The sequence below is a fragment of the Eptatretus burgeri genome, chromosome 17, assembly GCF_056783735.1.
Source record: "Eptatretus burgeri isolate ZD-2024b chromosome 17, Ebu_testis_v1, whole genome shotgun sequence".
NCBI classification, from domain to species: domain Eukaryota; kingdom Metazoa; phylum Chordata; class Myxini; order Myxiniformes; family Myxinidae; genus Eptatretus; species Eptatretus burgeri.
The window spans coordinates 14,384,483-14,409,686 of NC_140977.1; the positions used below are offsets into that span (position 1 = coordinate 14,384,483).

General features: G+C 40.4%; 1 protein-coding gene across 1 annotated transcript in view; it reads left to right on the plus strand.

Moving 5' to 3' along the window:
- LOC147009367 (uncharacterized) overlaps positions 1–16,191 on the plus strand; it is a 90,102-nt gene extending 73,911 nt beyond the window's left edge. The window contains exon 11 of the mRNA XM_085861183.1: positions 14,978–16,191. Within this exon, the coding sequence (XP_085717309.1) occupies positions 14,978–15,999 (1,022 nt within the window). The 3' untranslated portion in view covers positions 16,000–16,191. The remainder of the gene's footprint in view (positions 1–14,977) is intronic.
- Positions 16,192–25,204: the final 9,013 nt, after the last annotated feature.

A 25,204-nucleotide genomic window follows, 5' to 3' on the forward strand; every position in this document is an offset into this window, starting at 1 on the left:
TCCTTTATTTATAGCTATTTGATTTGTTCACTTTTATTCTATTTCCTTTAATTATCGCTGTTTGCTCTTTCACTTGTATTATATTTCCTTTATTTATAGCTATTTGATTTGTTCACTTTTATTCTATTTCCTTTAATTATCGCTGTTTGCTCTTTCACTTGTATTATATTTCCTTTATTTATAGCTATTGATTTGTTCACTTGTATTCTATTTCCTTTATTTATACCAATTGATTTGTTCACTTGTATTCTATTTTCTTATTTTCTTTACTTATCGCTGTTTGCTCGTTCACTTGAATTATATTTCCATTATTTCGGACTGTGCCTCGTTCACTTGTATAATGTTTCCTTAATTTATAACTGTTGACTCATTCACTTGTATTCTATTTCCTTTATTATCTTGCCAAAACGAAGTTTTTGCAAGATATGTGAGTCAGCTTGTATGGTTTTTTTTTTGTTTGTTTGTTTGTCTGTAATCACATATAAAAAATTCTGCAGAGCACAGTTATCATTGGAAATTTTTGTAACTTCGCATATCAGAGGCCTAGAGAGGTCCCTTTCAGCGCATAAAATTTTGAAGGTCAAAGGTCAAGGTCACTTTGTCGCAAATCAGGGGAGTCGACGAAACCCTTATTTTTTGAGTAATTTTAATCGAATCATCTCCAAACTTCATGGGAATGTATTATATGGTCTGGCGCTCAGCTGACTAGTTTTTGGTGGCAATTGGCCTTGACCTTCATGGTTAGCGCCTGAGGTCAAACATATTTGACCCCAAGGTCAAATTTTCAAGTTTTAGGAACCATATCGTGTAGTACCTCAAATTGAACACCTCGATGAGTGCTTTCTAGATATGTCAAGCATGAGACATTATGACGTCATTTGGTGACGTTATGAGGCAAACATATTTTTCATGGTTACTCTGTAGAACGATTCTGATCGGAATCTCTCGTAGGCAGATATTCCTCAAGGAGTCGCTCCTGGTGGATAGCAGCTCTGTTCACCTCAGTGTGACCTTAAAGAAGTCACACGTGGTCACCTTTTGGCAAGATACGGGTCACCCTGTGGGTGACATTGGTTTGTTTGTGAACAGTATTACGGAAAAAACTCAACGGATTTCGACGAAACTTGGTGGGGGCATTAGGTATGGTCCAAGGATCATGCCATTCGATTTTGGACTTGGTCCAAAATCCAATATGGCGGCCATTTTGAAAAAATATTAGAATTTTTGTTTTTGCCTTTCTTCATGTTTTAAGTGATTTCCAACCCCCCCCAAAAAAAATTGTTAGAGAAAAAAAAATAGAAAATTTTGCAACTTTATTTTCAACAAAATTTCGATTTTTTTTATTTTTATTTTTTTTGCATTTCTACATATTAGAAGTGATTTCCAACAAAAAAAACATGCCAAAATTATAATTGCGGCTGATTTTGGAACTTCAGGTGGATATACCCACGTAAAATCAATTTATGTCTCAAGGAATCTAGTTATCACGAATGAATTGAGTATGTAAAAGTTAAAAGTAAAAGGGAAAGTTGCAAACTATAACTCTGTGAGCACTGACGTCAAATTGAATTAATAGGATATCAGGTTCACTTGAGTGACCTTGCAGTATTGGCGGCACAGGTTTTGCACTCTACCGAGTGCTCCCCCTCTAGTTTCGCTTGTTTTATCCTGCTCTCATAAATTTGACCGATCGTCAATTCTAATTGGGCTTTAATTGGACACTTTTTGTTGATTTATTTTACATCTTTACATATGAACTTGTCTCGTTGAAGAGTGGGGGTGACAGAAAAAAATGGCAACAAATTGACAAACAATTTTGGATCTCTTCAACTTCCAGGATATTTTCAATCCATTTTTGCAATCATGGTATTTGGTCATTTTCTTGATTTATGCGTTGTTTCGGCAAAAATCGTTGTGTGTGTGTGTGTGTGTGTGTGTGTGTGTGTGTGTGTGTGTGTGTGTGTGTGTGTGTGTGTGTGTGTGTGTGTGTGTGTGTGTGTGTGTGTGTGTGTGTGTGTGTGTGTGTGTGTGTGTGTGTTTTTTTTTTTGTTGTTGTTTCTGTTCATGAAGCATAACTCTCTTCTCTTCTCTTCTGTCTTTTCTCTTCTCTTCCCTTCTCTCTCTTTTCTCTTCTCTTTTCTCTCTCTTCTCCTCTCTTTTCCCTCTTCCTCTCTCCCCTCTCCCTCTCTCTCCCCCCCCTTCCCCCTCCTCCCACCTTCTCCTGCCTCTTCCCGCTCCTCGCTCCCCTTGCTCCCCTTCTCTTCCCCTCCCTCTCTCTCTCCCCCTCTCTCTCTCTCTTCCCCTCCCTCTCTTCCCCTCTCTCTTCCTTTCCCTCCCTCTCCCTTCCTTTCCCTTCCTTTCCTTTCCCTTCCTTTCCCTTCCTTTCCTTTCCCTTCCTTTCCCTCCCTCTCCCTTCCTTTCCCTTCCTTTCCCTTCCTTTCCCTCCCTCTCCCTTCCTTTCCCTCCCTCTCCCTTCCTTTCCCTCCCTCTCCCTTCCTTTCCCTCCCTCTCCCTTCCTTTCCCTCCCTCTCCCTTCCTTTCACTTCCTTTCCCTCCCTCTCTCTTCCTTTCCCTCCCTCTCTCTTCCTTCCCCCCTCTCTCTTCCTTTCCCTCCCTCTCTCTTCCTTTCCCTCCCTCTCTCTTCCTTTCCCTCCCTCTCTCTTCCTTTCCCTCCCTCTCTCTTCCTTTCCCTCCCTCTCTCTTCCTTTCCCTCCCTCTCTCTTCCTTTCCCTCCCTCTCTCTTCCTTTCCCTCCCTCTCTCTTCCTTTCCCTCCCTCTCTCTTCCTTTCCCTCCCTCTCTCTTCCTTTCCCTCCCTCTCTCTTCCTTTCCCTCCCTCTCTCTTCCTTTCCCTCCCTCTCTCTTCCTTTCCCTCCCTCTCTCTTCCTTTCCCTCCCTCTCTCTTCCTTTCCCTCCCTCTCTCTTCCTTTCCCTCCCTCTCTCTTCCTTTCCCTCCCTCTCTCTTCCTTTCCCTCCCTCTCTCTTCCCCTCCCACCTTAAACATCCGTTTCAGCAAACCAATGATGGTATGTATATATCAAGAAAAATGGACAAAGAGACAAAAAGAGAATGGATTTAGAAAAGAGGAATTAAAAATTCAAATCAATTATAGAGGGGATTGAATTCCATATATTGCATCATACATCGAATAATTACATAGATTCGTAGGAAATAATAAATTACATAATACACCATTCTCGTGGTTTTAAACTCATTTTTCTCACATTTCATAACTTACCGGTTGCAGTGGGAGTCGAAAGGGAGGGGTGGGAGGAGATAGGGGAATGAGTGTGGTGGGAGTCCAGAGGGGTTGGCGTGGGAGGAGGGCCTCCCTTTTCCCAGAAACGCCGGGTACCTTTGCGAATGTTCAATAAGGTGGTGTATAAGGGTGGTACTGTCCAGGCAGTTTTGGCCACCTTGAGACAGAACTTTTAGTTCAGTTTAAGCTGTTTGTTCAGTAACAAATAAAAGACAAGCTTGTGCATAAAGAAGCTTAACTTGGAGCGGTCGCAAGGAAAAACTTAATTTTACAAAGAGTACATTGAGTGTATATATATATATATATATATATATATATATATATATATATATATATATATATATATATATATATATATATATATATATATATATATATATATATATGTGATCTCACCAGGGCATGGTTAATACATCAAAGGAAATTAACAGATGGAACTTTTATAAGGTTAAAATCACAAACACAGGATGAGAAACGGTCTCTTATCGGTGCTTGCTCCAGATTGTCTGGGTGAGGGGAAGAAAGGATGTGATTTCTTGCCCTGGCCATCTGGGCCAGCGAATCAATAGATAAGGTTTTACAAAGTCTTTGCAACTTGCCGCCTCCTTTGCAAATGTGTACAATTTCTCCCTATTAGCTTTGCCAGCATATATTTATTAAATTCTTTCTTAAAGCACGAATTAAGCAAATTGGCATTTTACTCATTATAAATTCAATGAACAATTCAGTTTCCCACAGTACATAAGATAATACTGTTACGGATTTGGAAACCTTGTGCACACAAACAGCCAGAGTCCATGTCGTTCAGTTATTTCAATAAGTATGTGTTTTTAGTTGGAATCCTTCCTTCTGTCTAATGGGAATTTCGTGTGTGCGCTTCGAGTTATTTTTTAGCTAGGTTTTTCCTCATCAACAACAACAACTACTGCTACTACTACATCCACTACAACAACGCCACTGTCCCACACTCGACCGGTCGCCATTGCCCACATGTTTTCGGCTGAAGGCGTGGGCGGAGCCTCCAACGCCTCAGATTGAGTCTCCGCCCCAAGGAAGGGCATGGACCATTTCCTCCAGCCAATGAGCGAAGGGCAAGCATGACACGCACACCCAGCCAATCAGGAGGTGACCACGAGTCACCCGACAACCCCTCGTCCAATCAGGAGGCGCGTGGGAGGAGAAGAGACCCCCTCCCACCTCAGAAGAGTAGAGTAGTTGTCTGGACCAGTGTTGTGCAGATAATGGTGCGTTCTGCAGGATCGTGGCGATTGCGGTCTGCGGTCTTGGTGGCGAGTGCGGCTTGGTCTGGGTCGTGGGTTCGAGTCCCACCGTGGTGTTTTGCGTTGGAGCGCTCGAGCTGGGATCCCCGTTCCCGTCCTCAGACTCCGAGCTCCACAAGTGCGGGTCCGGTGAAACCGCACGAGGCTGGGAGGTACCTGGCTCTACTGAAAATACACCCACGAGGTCCATTTCTTTTTTTGTGCGTGCGTGCGTGACCGTCCTGTAAGTGCTTTCGTTTGCTAGTAAATTACATTTTCTTTATTTGTGATAACTCTGCTCTGTGTCTCCCTACCGACTCGTGCAAAATAAACCCCTGTTAAATGTATCAGCTCGTTTTCTGTGCTTTCCTCATTGGCCAAGCATGGTGCATATTGTGAATTAGTAAGGCCGTTCATGCCGTAAATTGTTCATTTGGTCCGGCGCGGCTTTGGTATCTTCCGTTTGGTTACGCCGGATCCGAGTCGGTGATAGCAACTCGATTCGGACAAAGTCGGCCGAGGGTGTGGTTTCCCCTGTAGTTGGACGGCGTGAGTACTTAGGTAAATTGGAATTAGACAAGTAGACCCTACCTTACGCCGTCAAAATATTGGTGGCCACAGTCCTCAAAGGGACCCGTGACCTTCGAACTTATCCGAGAGTCACGACCTAAATTCCGGTGTTCGGTGGGAGACGACTCCTCTGCTCCACCTCGTGGTCGTTTATCGCCACCGACCCCCTGTCCCACAACAAATTGGTGTCAGTAGTGGAGATACGAACCCCTCCGCCCCCATAGAAGGGTTACAGGATTCAAACCCACAACAAATTGGTGTTCAGGAGTGAGATTCGGCCCCTCCGCCTCTGTAGAGAAATTAATGGGATTCGGATCAGGGGTGTACGGAGCAAACCCTCCGTTCCCTCCAAATTTAGAGCGTTATAAATATTTCTCATACGCACTATGGCGGGCCAAAATGAGCTGCAGCAGGTGGGTTTTGAGGTAGGTTTAGAGGAACTGATGTCCCCGGACGAAACCCCCATGCAAGAACTTTCCCCACAGCCAAACCCAGAAGGGTATTGGGAGTGGCAGGGGCAGCGTATGACACCTCCCCCGTCAAATTGCCCTCCCCCCGATCCCTGCCGGTTCCGCACACCATCATGGTGGATCAGCTGCGCCGAGTCCATTTGACATGGGCCAGTTGATGGCAATGCTGGCAGGAATGGAAAGCCGAATGAGGGGTGATGTGCAACGAATGAACGACAAAATAGATGAGATGATGGGTGATATGCGAACATGGCGAAGGGAAATGCAGAGCATGGGGTTGAATCTGCAGGCAGGCCAAGACGCGATGAAGGCGATTATTAAGGAGGTGAAAGGCAAAATGGCACCTGCATGTGGGGGAATGATCGAACCAACAGGGAGTACAAATTGTGTCCGGCCCGCAAGGGAGACGGGTGAGGTCGGGATGACGAGAGACGCCACCACAATTATCGGGGAAACTAAAAAAACTCGGACATGAGGGGACGACGGAAGAATTAAAGGAGGTGTGGAATTATTAGGAAAAGGAATTTTTTGGGAATTAAAGGAAAAGCCAGGCATTAACGGAAATAATAAACGAGGTGACGGAGACTCAGAAATCAAAAGAGTGGGACGAATTGCATGAAACTGAACAGGGCACACACGAGTATAGTTAGTGAGGGGCAATGGGGTTGAGCTGGTGGAATGTATCGGGACCCGGTGAGAGCATCAGGATAGCCTCCCTCAGGAACAGAGGGAGACGGTATGCTCCCTCGAAGTGGACTGCGACCAGGTGACTCAGGTCGATCCGTGCGAGGTAGGCCGGGTGTATGGTGCGAATGAGTGCATGTGGAGCTTGGGGGGGGGTATGGAAACCCCAGGATTTCTTGTAGTGACATGAATCTCCGATGTGATTGTCCCGGAGTGTGTGTTGAAATGTGTGCCAGAAGGTAAGTATGATGTGAGTAACATGGCATGCGTGAGTGCATGCATGGAAATGGATGATGGACCGATGTAGATGGGAGACTTCAATGGCAACCCTGATAGGTCGTACAATGTTGTTTGGGTGACCGTGCCGGTTCCGCCGGACGCTGCGTGTGAGGTCCGTTATGTGTATTACGAACAGCCCAAGCGCGCATGTTTGCACGATTGGAAGCCGGCGCCGGAACGTCTTGGGCGTGGTACAAAATCGGCACTTGCACGGTTAAAAGGAAGGTTGTTTGAATTCGGGAAATGCTGGCGTGTGTGTGGAGCTCCACGTGCTGCACGCCGTGTGCTCTGTTCGCGGAACGTGCAGAGCGAGTCCCCGGGACGATACGCTCGGGCTTGCCTGCATGGGAAACCACGCAGGTTCAGTGTCCGAGTGACGTCACCGGGCACTTCGCGGCGTGAGAGGCGTTTGCGAGACGCGCGGAGCCGGTTCCCGGGACGATGCGCTCGTGCGGACCTACACGGGAAACTGCACAGGGTCAGTGTGCGAGTGACGTCACTGCGGACCACACGGTGTGAGTTACGTGTGAGCGGCGCGTTTGGCTCACATGGCGGACCCCTCGGAAGCGAGCGCTTGTTGCGATGCGCACGGCGACGACAAGGCTGCAGTATTGCCCGATGGAAGGGACGAACGAGCGATTCGCATACTGCCGCCCTGGCGGTGCAAGGAAAAAAAAAAAAAGGCCTCTCTCCAAGTACACGGCCCAGCCAGGATGTGGCAAGCATCCTGCCCGGGCAAAGGAGCATTAGTTAGTGGGAAGGGTTTAGTGATAGACCGGCCTCATGGGGCAGTAATAGTTCCTCATGGGGCCCTTGGAACGAGTTAGATGTAATGTTAGGTTAGATTTAGAAATGGATTTGGAGACACGGACAGACATGGAATGTGTAGTGGGGACGTAGCTTAGCATTAGAGTTAAAATGAATGTGCATTAGTGTAAGGGATGACGGGGAGCACGAGTTAGGGGAATTTAGTTAGCAGAATGACAGTGTTGAGTGATGCGAGTGAATTGGAAGAGTGAAAAATGTACAATGAGTGAATGTGGGACAGTGGGCCCGAGTGTGTGAATGGAGTGAATGTGGAATGCATGGTGCGAATGAATTATTGGGGGGAGGAGTGAATCCCACCCAAGGGACCCCAGGGTCAGTGTAATGTATGTTAGTGTGTTAGTCAAATTTACCAAAAGGAGGTCCTTTTGTTGTTGGTGTGGGAAGAAGGCTCGAAACCTTTTTGAAGGTTGCAGGAGTCCATTGACCGGCTGGGATCGTGGCTGTTGAAAGGTGAGTATTGAGTAGAGGGAACCCAGGGCACGGGACTCGTCAGCCAGGGTAGGCCATGGGTACAAGGGACCGGGATAGTGTACTCGGCATGGGGTGGCCATGGGAAACGGGACCCGTAGCACTGAATGCCACGTGGGCATATACGGGGGAGTAGCCGGGAAGGGCACTCCCCGCGTTTATTTGGAGCAGGTAGGCTCGGAGACAGCCTCAGGGCCCAGGGGTGCTGTAGTTAGAGTTTGGCAGATGGGAATCCCTGCCAAGTGAGCCACGCTGCCCAGCCACGAAATTGTGCAAGGGCACGAGAGAATTTGTGGGCAGGGCTCAAATTAATGATGGACACCAATACAGTCGATGGGAATTGTGGTTGTTAGAACCGATAGTTTAACGTCACAGGCGTGTTGAAAAGCGCCGTGGATAGCTTAAAGTGTAATAAATGCTAGGGTAGTTAGAAAAAAATGTCCCCCTTCGCACCATCCATCCCTTAGTGGAGATACGAACGTTCGCTCTCCGTAGGCCGCTGGATGCACCTTGGGAAAGAATGCTGAACTCTGTGGAGGCTATTCTGAGGCTTTGTTAGGCCTCGAGGCAGGATGCTGGTCTCTCTTATTCCCCTCCAAAAAGGATGTCAGGGGTTGGGAGTAGACGGACAAGATAGGTTAGCCGGACAAGGACAGTAGGAGGGTTAGGGACAAGCCATTATAAAGAAAAACATAAAAAAATAGAATAAAATAAAAAGCGGCCTAAATTTTGTTGTTTTCTTGTTGCAAACTAAGGGAGTGGGTATGGACAAAGACGGGCAAAGGCAATAGGTTGGCGGGAGACAATAGGGTAGGTCCGAGCCCGTTTCTGGACCAGCCGGCACCACCGCACTCCCCCCACAACCTCACGGCACCATACCAGAGGCCGGCCAGCTTCATATGCCTGCCTGTTGTGCTGTATTTGTGGGTCCGCACTTGCCTTGCCTCACTTGCCTGCCTTTGCCTTGACCACATGCCTGCTTGCCCTTGGTTGCATTGCCCCCCCCCATGTCACCAACTCACCATGTGTGCCAGGACCATCCTTCCGTGTTTTGCAAGGACTGCCCTGCAGGCAGCCGCACCACGAGGACTGCATTGTGCAGCCTGTGTGCCCATCTTTTGTGTTCATTCCAGCCCCAATGACTTCTTTCTTTTCTCTCCACAGATCACAAGACCTGAACCATGGTTACTGTAAATAGATAAGTTAAAAATGGAAATAAGTTTTGCAACCCACCTGTGTGTCTGTCTTCGCGCTGGCAATGTCATTAAGTTGTCCGTGTGAGTCTGTTAGTTTAGTTATGTAGCGCACTAGCTTATTTATTTTTGGGACATGAATACAAATGTCGCCCTCAGGGGTTGGTAAAACGTACTAGGGGAAAAACCTACACCTGCATGGCACACGAAAATTTCACGACTCAGGACGAGTCTGTAAAAAGGTGAGGGGGTAGTCTTACGGATTTGAAACCTTGTGCACACAAGCGGCCAGAGTCGCTAAGCTTAGTTATTTTGATAAGTATGTATCTTCAGTTAGATCCTTCCTTCCGTCTAATGGGAATTTTGTGTGTGCGCTACGAGTTATTTTTTAGCAAGGTTTTTCCTCATCAACAACAACAACTACTGCTACTACTACATCCACTACAACGATGCCACTGTCCCGCACTCGACCGGTCGACATTGCCCACGTGTTTTCGGCTGAAGGTGTGGGCGGAGCCTTCAATGCCTCAGATCAAGGCTCTGCCCCAAGCAAGGGCATGGACTGTTTCCTCCAGACAATGAGCGAAGGGTGAACATGACACGCATGGCCCAGCCAATTGGGCGGTGACCACGAGTCACCCGACAACCCCTCGTCCAATCAGGAGGCGAGTGGGAGGAGAAGAGACCACTCCCACCTCAGAAGAGTAGAGTGGTTGTCTGGACCAGTGTTGGGCAGACAAGGGTGCGTTCTGCAGGATCGTGGCAATTGCGGTCTGTGGTCTTGGTGGTGAGTGCGGCTTGGTCTGGGTCATGGGTTTGAGTCCCACCGTGGTGTTTTGTGTTGGAGCGCTTGAGCTGGGATCCCCGTTCCCGTCCACGGACTCCGAGCTCCACAAGTGTGGGTCCTGTGAAACCGCACGAGGCGGGGAGGTACCCGGCCCTCCCCACAATAGACCCACGAGGTCGTGTGTGTGTGTGTGTGTGTGTGTGTGTGTGTGTGTGTGTGTGTGTGTGTGTGTGTGTGTGTGTGTGTGTGTGTGTGTGTGTGTGTGTGTGTGTGTGTGTGTGTGTGTGTGTGTGTGTGTGTGTGTGTGTGTGTGGTGCCGTCCTGTAAGTAGAAATTGTGTAAGTGCTTTCCTTTTGCTTGTGAATTGCATTTTCTTTATTCGTGATAACTCTGATTTGTGTCTCCCTCCCGATTAATGTAAAATAAACCCCTGTTAAATGTACCAGCTTGTTTTCTGTGCTTTCCTCTATTGGCCTAGCATGGTGCCGATTGCGAATTAGTAAGGCCGTTTGTGTCGTAAATTGTTCATTTGGTCCGGCGCGGCTTTGGTAACTTCCGCTGGGTTGCGCCAGATCCGAGTCGGTGATAGCGACTTGATTCGGCCGAGGGTATGGTTTCCCCGGTAGTTGGACGGCGTTAGTACTTAGGTAAATTGGAATTCGACAAGTGACCTGACCTCATGCTGTCAAAATATTGGTGACCACGGTCCTCCAAGGCAGTGCTTCTCAAACTATCTGATGTGGCGGATCGGCAGGTTTTTTTCCAATGTGCCAGGGACCGGTACCATATTTGTGCCACATTATTATTTGTTTATGATCTGAGAAAATATTGTTTGAACATCCGTAGTAATATTAATTTATACCGGAAAAATATAAAAATATAATAAAACACATTTTTTTAGATCCTCGTGGAGGATCTTCTCTAAGTCTTACTCACGTTGTTGTTCTTCTTCTTGTGGACTTTTTTGTTTCACAGCCTACAGTTTTCATCGAAACTTCCTGAAACTTGGCATATATATGTGAAAATACCCTGCGCAGACAGTAACCATCTCCGATTTTGAAAATTCCTCCTATAAAAAAGTAATGACTTCAAAATATCTCCGCTAATGGAAATCGCCTAAAAAGTTATCTCCGAAACTTGGCAAGCTTTTTGAATTCTGTTTGCGGGAATCGAACAAGGCATTAGCAGAGATGAATTACTGCACATATGATACATCGCTATGACGTCATATTCGTTTTATGACGTCATCATTAAGAGGATGAGGATCTTAGCTCATTTGAGCTTGTTTATATATTTTGTAAACGAATAATGCAGTATTACAATATTTAAAAAAAAATCAAACGAGCAAAGCCTTCAAACATAGTTATTATAAACGTATGTATTCTGTCTACTTTTCTGTTTCACGGACTCCAAGCCTAAAATGAAAAATTATAATGAATGAAGAAGGTTGGAAAAATTTTATATTTTGGTTATCTTACACTCCAGTGAATAAAGACATTAAAAGAAAGATTGAAAGGAAATAGGTAACATTACATTGAAGACAACTTTGAAAATGTCGTAATGTTAAAATATGAAATTGATGATATAGGCATGTTAAATCCTTAACTTTTACTCATGTGAAAGGTGAGCCTGCTTCTTCTTTGTCAGCTTATCCAATCGTGGTTCAATTGAGGACAGTGCCACGTGTAATGGAGAATGAATATCCACACTATTCCTGTACTTTGTCTTAATGATGCTCATGGTTGAGAAGCCAGTCTCGCATAAGTAGCTTGAAGGAAATGGGAGAAGAGTTTTCAGAGCAATTTCAGTACGCTCAGGATATTCTGCTTTCATTTTTATCCAGAAAGAAGCAAGTGCTGTTGTAGTTTCGAAACTCCTCTTCAATCCTTCGTCAGCAGACAGCTCCAACAATTTATCCTCCATCGTGACACCTAAGTCATCTCTCAATGGCATAAGCGGATTTCGGATCCATTCATTCCCTTTCCATGGATCTTCTTCTTCAGGAAAGTAATGCTGAAAACGTTCTGCCAAATTCTTCAAGTGTTCTCTGATGACATTTCGTAGAGATGTAACATTAAGGTCTTCTCCTGCATCAGCAATGACTGCCGCAAATTGGTGAAACATGTCGTAACAATCTCTTGACACTCGACTGTTCCATGCTACGAGCTTTCGTTTTTGTCCATCGATCTTGTCTGTCATTGTAAAACACGAAGCCGTCCTTCCCTGCATGGAGGTGTTGAGATCATTAAAGATGACAAAGATATCAGCCAAATAAGCCAGCTTGGCGAGCCAATTCACATCTCGGAACAATTGTGACCAGTTCGGTTTTTTGTCCTGAAGAAACTCTGCCAGTTTGTTTCATAGTTCAAATACTCTTGACAGTACTTTTCCCCTTGATAACCAACGTACATTGGCATGCAATAGGAGCTGTTTATGATCAGCTCCCATATCATCACATAATGCAGTGAATACTCTCGAATTTAGAGCATTTGCCTTTACAAGATTCACAATTTTTACAACCTCGCTGAGCACACTGTTTAGTTCTGTTGACATTTTTTTGTTGCAAGACTTTCTCGGTGAAGGAAGCAGTGCATTGACTTGCTTTCTGGGGCAAGCGCCTTGACCTGGGTAACCACTCCTGAATGCCGTCCTATCATTGCGGCAGCACCATCAGAACATATGCTTACGCAAAACTTCATATCCAACCCACATTTGTTAACGATGTAGTTGCTCACAGTCTTGAACACTTCAGAACTAGTTGTTTTTGTTGGTAGTGAAGCAGAGAAAAAAAACTCTTCCTTAAAATCACCCTCATGTTCAAAGCGCACATACACCATCAGAATTGCCATATTAGCAACGTCTGTACATTCATCAAGCTGCAAGGAAAAGTACTTTGCTAACTTAATCTGTCCTATGAGTTGATCTTCCATATCCTGAGACAGATCGTGAATTCGTCGAGCTATAGTGTCATTTGAAAGTGGCAGCTGAGCCACTTTCCTTGCAGCCGCCTCACCCAGCATTTCCATGCAGACATCTTTAATACAGCCTATCACAAGCGTCCCACCGATTGTGTATGGCTTTTTATCCTTAGCTACTCGAAGTGCTGCTTTGTAAGAAGCCCGCAAAGCACAAGTATTTATGTGTGACACTTCAAAGATCTGTTTCTGATGGCCTTTAAATCAACATGCTTTCTTCGATTTTGAACTCTTTCGATTTTGAACTCATTTCTTTATGTTTTGTATTTAAATGCCTCTTGAGGTTTGACGGCTTCATTGAGTCGTTAGCCAACACATCTCCACAAATAACACTGCCGTTTTGGCATTCCCCCATCATTCGTGGCTACAAAACCGAATTGAATGTATGAGGAGTCGTATTTCCGAGTAAAGCTAGTACGAATTATTTTTGCTGGCAATACTTCAGCTTCATTTACATCATCGTCATCTGATTCAGAATTACTTGTGTGGTCAGCAACCGGATTTCTCGGCTTGATAAACATGTCCATTGGGCCTCGCTTCGCCATCTGTAAATTAGAGATGAAAATGATTAATATAAATTCCATAACCCTGGAATGATGGACTGAAATAATGCTTATTTGTAATATTTGAGCTAATATTTGAACTGTATATAGTAGAATCAGTGCAAATAAAATATTAAAAATGAACAATACAATAAAATTCGAAACAAAAGATAATTAAACAACCTCTAGTGATAATAGCTTCAGAAATCAATATTTCCATTAAACCTATGTTATTTTCCAACCTTTACCTGAGTCCCACAGTCAATGCGCGTGAAATTATAATAAAATACCAAGAGTCCCGATTGGACAGGTCCTTCATGGGTCTGCCCCTTTCTGGGCGGGATCTCGGCCAGGCCAGGAAAGCCTGCCCACTCCACGCATGTTTGAGGAAGGTAAACGGTGGGACAGCCAAGAAGAAATTGGAACGTTTGGGGAAGCCGAGGAACTGGAACTGCTGCAAGATTTTGCCTCGGAAACACGAGGCTCCAAAGACGCAGGTGGACAGTGGATCGTGATGGGGGATGGGATATAAAGATTTATTACCCTTACTAAAAAAACATCGCAACGCACTCCAGTGTCTTCCCACTAAACACAAGGAAGGGATCTGTCTACACATATACTTAACAGCATAACTGACTTTGGGACAACTGTATGTTTGGATGCTTATGGTTCCAAGAACCATAACACATGAATAACTGAACTACTTTTGGTATTAAGAGTTTGTTTTAAGCAGTTTTTCAATAATATAAAGAAACAATACGAATATTTTAAAACTTTCATGACAACTGTACAATTATAATTACACCCATTTTGGCAAAACAAAAGAGCATCACCTGCCAACTCCACTGAAATTCACATTATATTACCCTCACGTTCGGTTCTGGTATAACTTCCAACGTTGACAAACTTCTCCCTCTCTCGTATTTTGAATATGTCGGCTGAAATATATTATTTTTCAAGATTTTATACATTTTCATTTTATACATTACATGTTATATATTATGATAATGTGAAACTAGAAACTCGCTGCGGACCGGCAGTCAATGATTCACGTACCGGCACCTGTCCGCGTACCACCACTTTGAGTAGCAGTGCTCTCAGGGACCCGTGACCTTTGGACTTATCCGAGAGTCACGACCTAAATTCCGGGTGTTCGGTGGGAGATGACTCCACTGCTCCCCCTAGTGGTCGTTTATCGCTACCGACCCCCTCCGGCCTACAACAATACAATGTCGATAGCATGACAGTTCCAGATTTTTTTGGGGTTTTTTTTCAACCATCTTTAATATCACCTTTTTATTAATATTGAAGTATGTATTCGAAGACGACTTGGGGTATTTTTTTCAATGAATTGTCTAATAAATGAAAGCGGTTTGTTTCACCCACATTTACAAAAGCTGTCAATTTACAGGAACAAACACGTGGCTCATCATTGATAATTGGATGAATTTACCCTAAATTATGAATATCATGGAAAGAACCCACACTTGAACACAGAATAATGTATATTTCCATCAAGAATATTTTTCTACTTTTCTGCAATGTAACAAATGTGTGTGCAAATACAGTTGTACATGTTTGGGTATGTTTGTCAGAATAATATTACAAGTATTGTACAGAATCTGATTTTTTTTTTTTACAAGTAATGTGATGTTACATTTACAGGTGGATCCATTGAATCTCGAAGAGAGACTGCAGCGACTTGTAGGAACAGCTCAGACACACACCCGCAAGACCTGCCAACTGAAGTGAGCAAGAGGACATTTTTCAAACAAGACAAACCGAATAATGAAATGTTTGCAGAGAATAATTTTCACAAGTCTCACAAAGGAAAGAAAGCTGATCAAACTTATGGAACATCGTTCACTCAGTCATCCACCCGAAAATCACATGTGATAATTGATACTGGAGAACGCCCAGACAAATGCACAATTTGTGGAAAATATTTTATTTGGTCATCCCACCTTAAATCACACATGATAATTCACACTGTAGAACGCCCACACAAATGCACAAGTTGTGGAAAATCTTTTATTCGTTCATCCGACCTTAAAACACACATGATGATTCACAATGGAGAACGCCCATATAAATGTACAATTTGTGGAAAATCTTTTATTCGTTCAGCTCACCTTAAAACACACATAATGATTCACAATGGAGAACGCCCATTCAAATGTACAACTTGTGGAAAATCTTTTATTCGTTCATCCTACCTTAAAACACACATGATGATTCACAATGGAGAACGCCCATACAAATGTACAATTTGTTGGAAATCTTTTATTCGTTCATCCAACCTGAAAACACACATGATGATTCACAATGGAGAACGCCCATACAAATGTACAAGTTGTGGAAAATCTTTTATTCGTTCATCCGACCTTAAAACACACATGATGATTCACAATGGAGAACGCCCATACAAATGTACAATTTGTGGAAAATCTTTTATTCGTTCAGCTCACCTTAAAACACACATGATGATTCACAATGGAGAACGCCCATTCAAATGTACAAGTTGTGGAAAATCTTTTATTCGTTCATTCGACCTTAAAACACACATGATGATTCACAATGGAGAACGCTCACACAAATGCACAAGTTGTGGAAAATCTTTTAATCAGTCAGGTCACCTTAAAAGGCACATGATGATTCACAAAAAAACAATTCAATTGGTTTATTAACTGCATAACGTTTGGTGGGGTCAGCCAATCTTAATTCGCAGGAAATTTCGTGATAAATTCCACTGATTAGGTGTTTTTTGGGGGTTAAAATAGCGGTTCGAAAGAAAGCAAAGTTAGATGTTCACTGATTTTATCCGTCTTCGAGAGATGAATACAGATTTGTTCAAAATAAAGACCGTGCTGTTTATGCTCTATGTTGTGAAGTGTTGTTTGCCACACATCACGTATCCAATGACATTTTCAAACAAAGCACGGTAAACACTTCAAGGATGAGGCAGACAAGGAGGAATCAATTAAACTGGCCATTGCGACGCACAGAAAGCAAAGCAGTGTCTTTACGAACGTTTGTGTCAGTAAAAATCAAGCCACAAAGGAAAGTTACAAAATCGTAAAATGTGTTGCAAAACATGGAAAGACATTTCCAGATTGGGAATGTATGAAAGAGGATTTCTCAGCTGTTCAAATGTTTTGTTCAACGGTTTGCAGAGTGAACACATGATCTTCTTCAGAATTAAAGACGTATCTATGTCTGCCAGATCAGTGGAGAAACACATCAGTGAAATGGCAGAAAACGTCAACAAATAACAGATGGTGGCATTAAAAGATGCAATGGTATTTCGTGTCTCACTTGAAAGTGATGATGTAAATAACTTACCACAGCCAACGTTGTTGTGAGGTTCTGTGACTCGGACAAAGTTTGAGAAGAGGTATGCTGCCTGATTCCCATGCATGGCACAACAATAGGGGAATATGTTGTGAAGATGTTTGTTAATCATTTTGAGGAAAGAGAAATTGACATCAGAAAAATATTTATTTCGACAACAGATGGAGCCCCTGCTGTGGTCAGAAAACAAAAGGGGTTTGTAAAGATCAAAGATCATAAAAATCTTTGTGCCAAGAGCTCAATAATGTGATGACTCCAGTGGTGAATATAATGAATTTTATGTGGCTCGATCTGCCTTGATGCACAGGAAATTACAAGTTCTGCTTGAGGAGATGTACATACAATGGTATTCCATTGAACAGCAATGTCTGTTGGCCAAGCCGTGGAAGGTTTTGACACGCTTTGTGAACTGCATGGATGCAATCAAGATCTTTTTGTTAGAAAAAGGTCAAAACGATCTCCTCAAAGGGCGGAGGAGCTCTTTGTGAGCCAAAGACCATCCATATCTAGTGCCCAACTGTGTCTGCGGACGTCCTCCTGCAGTTGGGTTACTTTTTATTAGGAAGTTGGTGGCAGGATTTGCACTCCGGCCACCGTAAAACCCTTCATTCCGCAAAACACAAAAACGCAAAAAAAATCTGAAAACCTACTCCGTGGGAGTTCTTTCCCTTCGCAGGGCAGCTCACCGGATGACGGGATTGGGGCAAAGCCTTCGGGACCCCCAATCTTTGATGAAAGAAGGGAAACCACAGGGTAACATCCCTGGGTCAGATTGTGGGAGAGTGTGTTGGAGTGGTGCTGAGGTGTCGTCCACCAGACGGCGGTCTCCTTGGGTGAACCTGAGGCGGTCCCTTTGGGTGGGTGCCTGGAATGTCCTATCCCTAAAGGCCCTGTCACACCTTGACGTATGCAAAATTTGGCTAAAACGCTGGCACACGTCAAATACGTTATGGGTAAGTTTGTATACGTTAAGAGCACGCTGGCATACGTCGTAGTACGCTGGCTTTTTTTTGTAGTACGCTAGCATACGTCTTTGTATGCCAAGGTGTTAGACAAATTTTCCATGCTTGAAATTTTTCGACATATGACACACGTTCCGCATAATGCTGGCTATAAGTTGTAGGCACGTTACGCGATCGTTGACACACGTCGACACATGTTACTTGTAAGTTACTCGTAAGTCGAAACACATCGAGGTAATGTTTAGCGTACCCGAAACTTCTTTCTAACCTATGAGTAACATGTTGTAGGCACGTTACGCGATCGTTGACACACGTCGACACACACGTTACTTGTACATTACTCATAAGTCGAAGCACGTCAAGGTAATGTTTAGCGTCAGTGTTCCAGACTCCCTGGTTTTTTTTTTCTTCAGTATGACGGTGATGTTGACACTTTGATTTCTAGTGCGGTTATAATATAATATAATTAATAGGCTGCCGCTCAACGACTTAAATCATAACCGCACGAGAAATCGAAGTGTCAACATCACCGTCGTACCAAACAAAAAAAAAACCAGGGAGTCTGGAACACTGACGCTAACCATTACCTCGACGTGTTTCGACTTATGAGTAACGTACAAGTAACGTGTGTCGATGTGTGTCAACGATTGCGTAGCATGCCTACAACTTATGCCAGTGTATGCGGAACGTGTGTCATACGTCAAGAAATTTTCAACATGCTGAAAATTTCTCGACGTACTCTGCGTATGACGACGTATGCCAGAAAACTACGTTGTATGCCAGCGTGCTCTTAACGTATACAAAACTTACCCATAACGTATTCGACTTCTGCCAGTTTGGTTCGGCAAATTTTTCATAAGTCGGCATACGCTGGCTAATATGTCAAGGTGTGACAGCGGCTTCACACTTCGATGTCGAGTGCTGTTATGGTTTGAATCGTCGAATCGCAGCCAATGAATAGCCTACGACAAGTGATCGTCGGCGATACGCTGCTGCGCGCTATGCATAAGTTAGACTATCCTTGGGCATAGGTGGTGAACGCCAACAACACGCTCAGCATTCGTTGGTATAAGTTATCTATATGTGATTAAAACGATCTGTGTATGTTACTAATACATTATGCATACGTCAGTAGGGTGAATATACTGATTCTGGCTCACTTTTCCCCATGAAAGTGAATGGGGGATTTTCAGCGATTCATTTTTTTTCCCCCAAAAAATAAACCCCCTTTTTATCCCAAGGTATATTTATTTGTCTCCCCTTTTAACCTAGGGGGCACTCTTTTCAAATAACCAATGCAAGAAGATAAAGATTTGTTCAAGTAGTAATGTGATTTGTTAAAGGTGATTCCAAAGAAATATCTGAAACATGTAAGCCTCGGAGTACTCTTTTTCAAATAACCAATGCATATTGTTTTGCTCACTCATTGAACCTATAAAGATTTGTTCATTCTCAAATTCCTTAAATAGTTTAATTTTCTTTGCACAATAATCCCCATCGAAAATATTTAAAAATAAAACATTTGAATCTTTATATTTTTTAAGATACCCCTTTTGTGCCATTACCAAATGATAAACTTCTCTTAATGCTCTTGTTTGACCACCTCCTGAGCCACATATCATTTTGAGATTATAGTAAATTGTTTTTCCATTGTTCAATTGATAAACATCAAAGTTTTCAGTCCATTCAAGGATATTTTTTTTTCTTTGCATCCTCTAACTTACAAGTGTTTAAATTGATTCACTTATTTGTTTTATTTACCTTTGTTTTAGTTATTTTTTCAATAAGACTTATTTGATATTTTTCACATTCATTATGTTTTCCATTTATATACCAAGACTGAGATTTTCTCCACTCTTTAGTTTGATTAATACTTTGTTTTACCATATATGTATTGTGAAAAAACGCGGCGGTAGCCCTTAAAAACCCTAAACCATCTTCCTCGAAGACCAGGAATATGACCAGGAAGACCATCTTCCCATCCTTCCTCAAAAACCCTAACCCATCTTCCTTATCAATCTTGAAGCTTCTTTCGAAGATGTTGCAAATCTTATGTTTTGCCTGTTTCTAACATTCTCCATTGTCTTTCCAAAGACAGCATTATTCATCAATTTATAGAATTCCCCTTCAAATTTTACTTTTGTATTTGTTTTCATATCTGTATTGAATTTAATATACTTTTTCATCCAAGGACTTTGTTTAAATTTTAAAACTATGAATTTTAGCTACTCTCAATCCTTCTCTCAAAAACTATTTTAAGCTTCTCTGATGCAAAACATATCCCTCTTTATCATAGAATGTTGTTCATAACTTTTCTGTTGATTTGCCTTTAATATGAAAACTTTTATGATAATCACTTAACCATTCTTTCTTTGGGGTTTCTTTCTCACACGCAAAAGAAAGGTCTTTATGCTTATTATGAAGATCACTCGGGTACCTCAAATAAACTTCAAAATAATAATCTTCTTCTTCCTCATTCAATACCTCTTGAGAAGAAATAACAATATTCATCAAAGCCTTTTCATAATCCTTTTCTTCCACCCACTCTAATTTACCATAAGGCGGAGATTGAGACATTGCCCATCCATACAAATTATTAGCATCAAAATACATCAAATAATTACTATCTTTTTCACTATCATTATTTGCTTGAGCATATCTTTTTGAACATACTTGTGATATTCCACCTCTCTTAGACTTCTCAATAATCAAAAGCATATCTATATCACTGATTAAATCTATATCTTGTTTTGTCATTTTCAACATTGCACTCCAAGCTAAACCAGGAGCTTTGAAATAGTGGGCAGGATCTAATCCATAACAATTTTTATTATGACAGAGTGATCTCAAAGCTTCAAACACATCAGCAAACAATAAAACATCTGTTTTTAGATACAAATCATGATATTCTCCAAGGTTCTTTATCTTAAATATTTTCCAAATTTCTTGTGCATGTTTATATTCCTTATCACTTATCTCTTCTTCATCAAGGTTATTATAGAAACTTTCTTTTGAACGAAGTTGTGTTTCTTTAAATCTCGTAAATGAATCCATATAATCATGATGAATTCCCTTACTTGTAAGAATTTTCTCTTTACTTTGAATTTCCTCTCTTGTTAGAATTCCATCTTGAATCAGAATTCACCTTTAATCAGAATTTCCTCTTTAGTTAGAATTTCATTCATTGTTTGAATTTTCTTTATAATTAGAATTTCATCTTCAGTTAGAATTTCTTCATTAATTTCCTCATTAATTAGAATTTCCTCTTTTGTTAGAATTTCCTCTTTTGGAAAGAATGAATTAAGATTTCGAAAAGACCCCGTGGAGCTGAGATTTGATGCTCGGTAGGCTCGTGGTGTTCCCATAAACTTGTAAGAATCTAGAAACCTAATACGAGTTAAAGGTTTTGTGAATATCATTTTTGTAAATGAAATATACTGTTGACTTGTGTTTGTTCTGGCAGAAATATTCCCTGGTGTTTTTGAAAGTTCATTTATAAATAGATGTGTATCATAGTTGGTGCTGTTGTGAAGAAAGACTGAAATAAAAGAAGGAAATTTATAATTAAGATTACAACAGGAATGAGTGGGACCTCTAAATTTACCAGTAAGATGACAATGATCCCTAATTTTAGACTCGTCAACTTCCTCCTCACAAATATGACAGATATTGTTCTTTCTAAATTCTAATTTTTCTTCTTTGGTTAATTTCATCGGTTCATTTGTTTCTTTCATTAATTTAGTTAGTCTGATACAATCCTTTTCTAATCATTTTACAAACTCTTGTAAAGCATTTTTTCCACTATAATGTTCAAGTTTATTATACTTTTCTCCAACAGATGATTTGATATAATAACAGAAACCACAAGGAATATGTTTTTGATATTTATTTGTATATGATTCTTTTGGATTCGGAGAAGCAGTATTTATCTTTTTTAGGATACATTCAAAATCGGCATATATCACAAATGGGTGCATGATACATTTATTAAAATCTTCAAAATAAATCTTTTCACCAGGTTTAGGCATTGTAAATACAGCTGCTTTATGATTACTACAATATTTTGAATGTTGTTCTAATCGTTCTTTTGTATGACATGAATTAAGACATCGCTTTCAAGGATATATTTTCTTTGCTCTTCTGAATACCTGAGAAGAGATTAATCTTGATAAATTATTGATGTATGTATAATGTGAATTCTTTCCAACACTAAAATATAAAAGATCAATGTGTGTTTCTTCATTTTTATAGTTGTTTGAAATGTTTGAACTTTGTTTGTATCTGTTAATGCATATACATTAATAGAAAGATTATTATTTTTCTCAAATTTAGGAATATCTGGTAGTGGCATTGGGAATTTAAAATCTTTAATGTCCAAGGTATTCTCATTATTTCATATATTGTTTTACTCTTTCTGAATTACAATTTGGTGGATGTAAGTGAGCAAGAACAGACCAGAGAAAACATTAATTATCATTGTTCTTAATATGAACAACTGCCTTCTTTAGTTTTATTTCTTTTGGTATTTCAATACAAGAAGAAGCTTTAAGAGGGTTTGCTTTTTGAATATGTATATCTAAAAAGATGATTTTTTAAATATGAAATCCACTTCCTACCACTGTATTATCAACATCCTCCTCTTGTCTTGATCGTTCTTCATAAACCCCACTATTCAAAAAATCTTGAAATGATGTTATAAAATGAAGATCTGTTCTCATATAAGGAGTTTGTTCTTCATCTTGTCTTTTCATATTCATTTTCACTCCCATATAAACTTTAAAGTTTTCATTTCTTATAATGTCTTTTTAATAACTTTTTCAATATCAGGTTTCACCATTTCAATTGATTCAGCTATTGATGATGGACCGGGTTCTCCAAATTGAAAAATCCTTATTTTTATATGCCCTTTAAATGCCCCATCAGTCTTTTCAATATAAATGTCTCCCTTTACTTTAAATTCATTTTTCTTGTGTTTTTTGATTGAAGGTGATTCTTTTAACTCCTCTTCAAATCATCCTTTGAGCAGATATCACTATGTTTTCTTTCCATCTCAAGAGGAGATATTTGATGAAATAAATTAAATGTGTGTTTGTTGGTTTCGAAGGTGTTTTTTATAATGTTTATATTCGTGATTACAAACATCGCAGTACGTTGTATTCACTATATTTATATAATAAAACTTTGCTTAAACTAAAATTTTCTTGATGAAAATTTCGTTTAATATATGGGTGAATCTGTGCTTCAAACCATTTTATCCTCCAACTTTTTTCACTTAATATATACAATGTTTCAAGAGGCAAAAGACAAGTTTCAATCAACCCCTTCATTTGTTAAAGATACTGAGAAATATGTCAAGGATGTAAAATTGAACAAAGATAAATATAACAACTATTGCATAAAAACAATTATGGTGGATAAGATGAGTTCTTCAATTTCCTTCAGTGGAAGGGCTTTTAGTATACCTGGAAGAACATCAATTAAAGTATCTCTAACAAAAGTTTCTCCTCTCCTTCTGGTAATATATTTAAAACTAGAAAAAGCTATGAAACAAGAAAAAGTATCAAAAAATTTAACCATTTGGATAAAGCTTCAGAAAGAAAAGATAAGACCATCTGTAATATGCAAGGAGAAATTTGTATTTTTTTCAACAACCCTAAAGATGTAAATCCTGATGAAATAAAGGATGTTGATATATCAGGTGAAATGACATTTCGTTCAATAGTAGTGAAGGATCATTTTAAAATTACCTTTAATATAAAAAAATGTTGTAGTTGAATCTGGTAATGAAAAAAAGTAGATAGATATCAATGGTAATGTTGTTTCTACTAGTTAAATATGAGTCAGTATTCAACTGAAGATTTTGAAGATTATGAGCGTGATTATCATAGTTTTATAGATGATTCTGAAGATGAACTTTAGTTTAAGTAAAGTTTTACTTTGTAAATATGCTCGACTTCCCTGATTCTCCATATGACAAATTTGAGAATTGTCCTGCGTGTGATAGAGTGTGATTAAATACAGAGTCAAAAGCCTATAAACAATGTATATTCTGTGATTATCTTCGAATTGATGATAATAATAAATATAAAAAGGAAAATAATTCTTTTTGATTTCCACCAAAAATGAATTACTTTACAAGATTGATTAGAGAAATGAATGTAAAGTATGAGGGTGATAACACACCTTTCCTTACAAGGGAAGAAACTGAATGTATTAGAGAAATGTTCAAAGGATTGTTGTTATATATTATTCATGGATGTGATTTTCAGGGAAATATCAACACAAGATATTGCATAAATAAAATCATGGATTATCTTGAAATTAAACCCAAACTTAGGATAAAATACAGAGTTTCTAAAAAAGCCAATAATAAATTAAATAACCTGTTTTCCAAATATATAAATGAATGATTTTTTACGCATTTGGGAAAATAAGTTAAAATTTAACAACCATAAAATCTCCCAAATTCATCAAGATGTCTCCTAGTTGGTTCAAGCAGATGCGGAAAAACCTGCTTTCTTTTGAAGATGGTCCTGACTCCCAACTTTTTATATTATGATAATTTAATAATTTTCACAAAGTCGAGTTTTCAACCAGAGTATCAACAACTCTCACAAGGTTTTAATGTTGGTCTTCAAAAAGAAGATATAATCGGTTTCTTTAAACTTCAAAAAACCAAAATGATTATAACATTGAAGATATAAAACAACTATTTTGTGATACACAGAGATGTAAAAAGAAATCAAAACCGATATCTTGTATTCTTAGTGATAATACGGATGATATACCGTCTCCCCAAGATTTGGATAAATCAAAAAGAACCTCGTTGTCTTTGATGATTGTGTTAATGAGAGAAACCAAACGGTAATGGACAGCGACTACACAAGAGGGAGACATTCTTCTTGTAATTGTATTTATCTTAGTCAATCGTACTTTCAACTTCCTCGTCGTTCAATCATATACAATGCTGATACTTTTATTTTATTCAAGTTATATTCAATAGATATAAACAATTTTTGGAGAGATAATTGTTCTACATTATGTAGTAAAAAGGAATTTGGGGATTACATGAAGCACACAACTGAAAAATATAAATATATTGTTGTGAAACAAGATGAGATATTAAATGATATTTTCCAATAAATAAATGGATGCGAAAGAAAGAGCAAGAAGATTGAAGGAATATCAAGAGTTGGTTTGTGAAGTCGTAAAACAACAGGAAGACATAAAGAAGAAACGCAGACTGAAACTAACGGGTGAAGAAGCATTTGAAAGAAAACAAGAGAAAAATTTTAAACCACTTTTAAAAACTTCCAAAGAAAAAATTATCGATGTTTCCACAGTTCTCACAATAGAATGTACTCCTAAAAAACTTGAAATGATAAAAGATTTCAGTCAAATGACGGAGGAAGAATTCGAGCATATGGGAGAATTAGAATATGATGACGAAGGTTTATTTCAACAACTGGAAGAGATTAATAAATGAATTAAGGTTCTTGAGTTCTTCTCAACCCCCTGTGAAACTAACTCCGAGATTAATGTTTCTTCTTACAAAAGAATGAAGACAAGGTTCAACTGT